Source organism: Ostrea edulis, chromosome 2, assembly GCF_947568905.1.
Source record: "Ostrea edulis chromosome 2, xbOstEdul1.1, whole genome shotgun sequence".
Classification (NCBI taxonomy): domain Eukaryota; kingdom Metazoa; phylum Mollusca; class Bivalvia; order Ostreida; family Ostreidae; genus Ostrea; species Ostrea edulis.
This window is the reverse complement of record NC_079165.1, coordinates 58047795-58052661: the sequence shown is the minus strand read 5'-3', so window position 1 is coordinate 58052661 and position 4867 is coordinate 58047795. Positions and strand designations below refer to the sequence as shown.

At 40.0% G+C, this 4867-nt stretch overlaps 1 protein-coding gene across 1 annotated transcript; it reads right to left on the bottom strand.

Moving 5' to 3' along the window:
- Positions 1-2743: 2743 nt before the first annotated feature.
- Positions 2744-4148, bottom strand: LOC125679984 (uncharacterized). The gene is made up of 5 exons (XM_048919434.2): positions 3757-4148; positions 3598-3666; positions 3369-3461; positions 3154-3213; positions 2744-2952 (listed from the first exon to the last, which is right to left on the bottom strand). Exons 1-5 carry the CDS (start codon positions 4015-4017, stop codon positions 2866-2868), a joined length of 570 nt encoding a protein of 189 aa, XP_048775391.2. The 5' UTR covers positions 4018-4148; the 3' UTR covers positions 2744-2865.
- Positions 4149-4867: the final 719 nt, after the last annotated feature.

The following is a 4867-nucleotide window of genomic DNA, read 5'->3' as shown; positions in this document are numbered from 1 at the left end:
TGAGAGGGGTCACTGTGTAAACCCAATTTATGGGCATCTATCACTAAATCAGACAGGTGATGTCCTACTATGTATGTAAACCCCCAATCAAGCGACATGTCTCTCTGCTGCAGGTGGGAGGAGACGCTAGACTGAAGGGATTTATTGCGGGTCCATTTTTCATTCATGTGGGGGAGAACGTCCACAAAGTGGACCTGCATATGGCTCCCTTGAAAAACACTTGCTACTTGGATTAGACTTCTTAAGAGGATGCAAGGCCCAGTTAAACCTAGAGCATGGCACACTCTCCATAGGGAAACATACCATATAATTTACCTTTGGCGAGCGGAATCCCGGGAAGAGGCTAGGATGTCATTGGCACGGAAGGTGTGTGTCCCCTCCATTTCTGTAGCCTTATGCCCTTCCGATTTCGACATGGAGTTGGCAGACTGTGTGATGGCACTTAGCATTATGAGGCTCTCTGGGGCTCTGTCGATGCCTCACATTTTAGAAGGAATTCCTTCTAGATCTGCTAGGTGAATCCCTCGGATAGAGATGTTACTTTGCAGGAAGGGAGTGTACTGGGCGCTGCAGTTGAACATGTGTGTTCTTGTTCGTGTTCCTGTGCCTTACCTGAAGAGGGAAGTTTGTTCCTTGGCTGATGAACCTGAAAGGGAACTGGGGACAAGGGAAGTGCTGGAATAATATTAAAGAGACCTGCCGGAACGCTCTTCCGGGGAGCTCAGCTTGGATGCCAGAACAACTTTACGGCGCTGTAACACGGGATCAACACTGGGGATGCGGTCCCCATCAAGGAGAGGATGCGGATGACATCCCCTCTATTTCTTTGTCAACGAGGAGGTCCAGCTGAAGATGCTGGATGCCAGGGTGATACAGAGTTCTGTATCGGAGTGGGCATCGGCCATAGTCCTGATACGGAAGACGGACGGGGACGTTAGGTGGTGCCTGGATTATCGGCGGCTTAACCTCACGAGGGAGGATGTCTTCCCATGTCACTAATAGATGAATGCATGTATACCCTCACTGGGAACGTGTGAGATCCAGAAGAACCCCCGTGGATCAGGGCATTGCAGGACATGGATTGGGAGATCTGAAGGCAGCGGGACAACTTAGCGGATATCCACCCGGTCACAGGGTGGAATCGGCTAGGGATGTTCAGTACCCCAGTACCAGGGTCCTCCGGCGCCTTTGCTTGTACCTGGCGGTCGAGTTGTAGATGTCATCTCGGTTCTTCCACCTTTCCTGGATATGACCTGGACTATCCCTAGATCCATTCTAGGCAGGCGTTGCAAGCGCACTCTGTTGTCTTTCTCTGGCGGACTTCGGTCCTACCTACCTATCTTTTACCTAGGACTACCCAGTACCTCTGGGGTGGGTGTTAGGTGCCCATTTAAAACATTCACACGTTCATGCTATAGTATAGGCTGTAGATCCTGTCGTTTTGGTGAAAACGGGGGAGTGCAATAGATGGGGGTGAGTCGTTTTGGGAACGACTCGCTGTCGCGGAGAGGTAGGCAGTGCGAGGGTTTTGCGCAAAGCATGGCTACATGCGACAGATAAATGCGATACCTGATGCAGTAATGACAGAATACAGATAGTTTCTACATAGACCAGATGAGGTGAGCTTCCCTAGAGAATAACCTCACTACGGTAACATTTATACTAAATAAATACATGGAAATGAATACATAAATAAATATGATTGATTGAATGTATCTTGTTTAACGTCTCTTTCGAGAATTTTTCACTCATATGGAGACGTCACCAAAACCGGTGAAGGGCTCTCAAGTGTAAGCCTATACTCGGCGCTTACGGCCATTGAGCAGTGAGGGTTCTTTAGCTTGCTACACCTACTGTGACACGGGACATCCGTTTTTAAGGTCATCCCCGAGGACCCGTGACATTCACACCTCAACGAATAATAAATTGACGTGTAATATGCTAAACTTGTTAGCTCTTCTGAGCTGAAAGCTCAAGTGAGCTATTCTGATCACCCTTTGTCTCTCGTCTGGCTGTTCGTCCATCTGTCCATCAACTTTTCACATTATTAACTTCTTCCCAAGAACCACTGGGACAATTTCAATCAAACTTAGTACAGATCATCTTTTGGTGAAGGGGATTCAAGTTTGTTAAAAGAAGGGCCATGCTCCATTCAAAAGGGAAATAATCATAAAAATACGGTGGGGTCATTTAATCTTTTTAAAAAGCTTTCTGACATATTCCAGATTCAATGTTTTGACCTTGTAACCTTTTGACCTACTTTTAAGAAACATAATCTATTGGGTATATATATCCCAGGAATGTGACTGAATTCCCCAGAAATCAGAGGAAAACTGGTCAAAACACCTCACCCTACCTAGAAAAATATAATTTTCTACCACTTTAGATCAAACCAGTGTTTCATTTTTTCGAAAATTCAGCAAATCGGAGGATTTCCTCTGAAGAGAGGAAAAATCACACCCCTGATATCCGGACCTATTTTAGATAGGGCTTTCACACTTTGTTTACAGATTCTTTATGACAACACCTTGTGACAGAATGGTGTTTGATCTCGGAGTTTGATCTACTTTTAAATAACCTGACCTACATGTAGTCAATACCTCCTTAACTATCTAAGGTAGGAGTTTCATATTTATTTGAAAGATTGACATGGGGAAGCATACCGTTTTTTTTTATTTCATAGATATCCTTTCCCATGAAAAATCTCGTGTACGAGACGTGTGGCAATTAATCTACAAAATTCATTTGAGCCCGTTTATTAAGCATTAAGTACTTCAAACATTTAAAACAACTTTTTTCTATAAGATATGGAAAAAAAACATCATTTCACTGTTCTTTTTGTGGAAATTTTATCAAATTTCCTTGTTATCTTCCAAACAATCGACAAAATAACAAAATGGGTCTCCTTCCTTTCTTTGCTTTTCTCCCGTGATTATTTTCCTTTCCATTCGTCTGAAATGACGAATGATAAACGAATACATTGATATTTTCATAAAATAATATGCTATATTCTGTAAACATTTCATCATATATGTACTAGGTTAATTTGTAGAAGTTTACATTATTTTATCATTTGATTTATTTCACACACATTTCCTGTGTTTTAGACTACCATGAAAGTAAACTTTAACAAGAAATTGAATAGATACTCACATTCTTGGCAGTAAATGGGTTAAACCTGGACAACAGTTTAAAAAGCTTGGAACTGTTCTGCTGAAAACAAAGAAAACTTTAGAATTTCAAAATAAATGTCAGAAAACTGTATATTCTTATACTTTCAGAATAAAACCAGAATTGGAAGTAGGATATTGTAGACCAACTGATTATTCATATAAGATGTAATTATCATTTAGTATGCAGTAATTTACCTTCTTATCGTCAGACAACAGAGCGCTCGATGTCCCAGCCTCATTTATCAGATCTTTGCTTTCTTTTCTTATGTTTGTGGTATTGTCTTTATTCTGTTTGGTACGTTTTCAATAAAAAAGGCATTAGAAATATAATGTATAAACATAATTTCATACATACAAGTTTACTAAGAATTATATGGCATACAGTTTGTGGGAAAATTTAAAATACTCATGCAGTATGGATTACCTTTAATAAAAATCCTTCCAGAACTAAAGGACTTCTCATAATTCTAATATAAGAATGATCTTCATTTTCCTGAAATCGACAGACACGTTAACACTGCTATAGAAATGAAATTCATTTTGTGTCTACAAAATCAAGATGAATGAACACTGGATGATTTACCTCCTCGCCATTCTCTTCCTCAACATACTGTGCAGTTCTTTGAGTATCTTTCACTTGAAAGGTCTCTACCCCGCCTTCCTCCTTCATGGTCCTTTCCATGATTTCGTCATGAATGGTCCCTTCCATGCTTTCGTCATGAATGATCCCTTCCATGATTTCGTCATAAATGGTCTCTTCCATGATTTCGTCATCAATGGACTTTTCCATGCTTTTGTCTTGAATGATCCCTTCCATGTATTCCTCTTCGGTAGTTGCTTCCATGTCTTCCTCCTTGAATACGTAATGAAATATTAACTTACACTTCCAATAATTTTGCTTTGATGTGTAATGATTGCCGTTTACTCATGACCGCACTGCAATACATGTATTGTGAACAATGAACAATATAAATCTTGATAAATATAGAACATCTATTTTAACGGCTGGAAATTCCGATAGAAATGAAAGTAGAATGTAAAATTAAAAAATATGATTCATTTTTGAAAATACTTGAGGGTATCAACTGAAGGCTTCACGCCGGTATACTTCTCATGAACTGCTAACGCACTACAAAGTATGCCGGTGTGAAGCGTGGCAGTTCATACCATATGTATTTTCAAAAAGAGATATAAAACATTCCACTGATATAATATGAAAATTAATAATGCAACTTACAACCAGGAGATCTAATTTAGGTTGAAACTGATCTTTACTCCACTCTCTACAAAAGCAGTAGTGCACTGCATCGTCTGGGGCAAAGGGCTGAAATTTCAATTTTAAACTTAAGTCACATTTAAGTAAATGCAATAAGGGAGTATTGTATACTCTCCATTGATATACGATAAATTTGTGAAACTTGTGCAATATATAAGATATCATTTCTAACTGTAGGGTGTACCTCCAGATATGGCAGCTTTCTTTCAAGCCACTCCACTAGTTGTCTTCCGTCTTTAAATTCTGGCTTGGTGCCCTCTTCCCAGACGTTTTCTTCTTCATTCACGATGTTTTCTACATCTTCATCTATCCTCTCCTCTTCCACTTCCTCCTGCAAAATTTTTACACAAATTACAACTGCATACACATTTTAGCAATATAAGATTGTTCACCTATCCATACAAAGAGTGTTTCAACA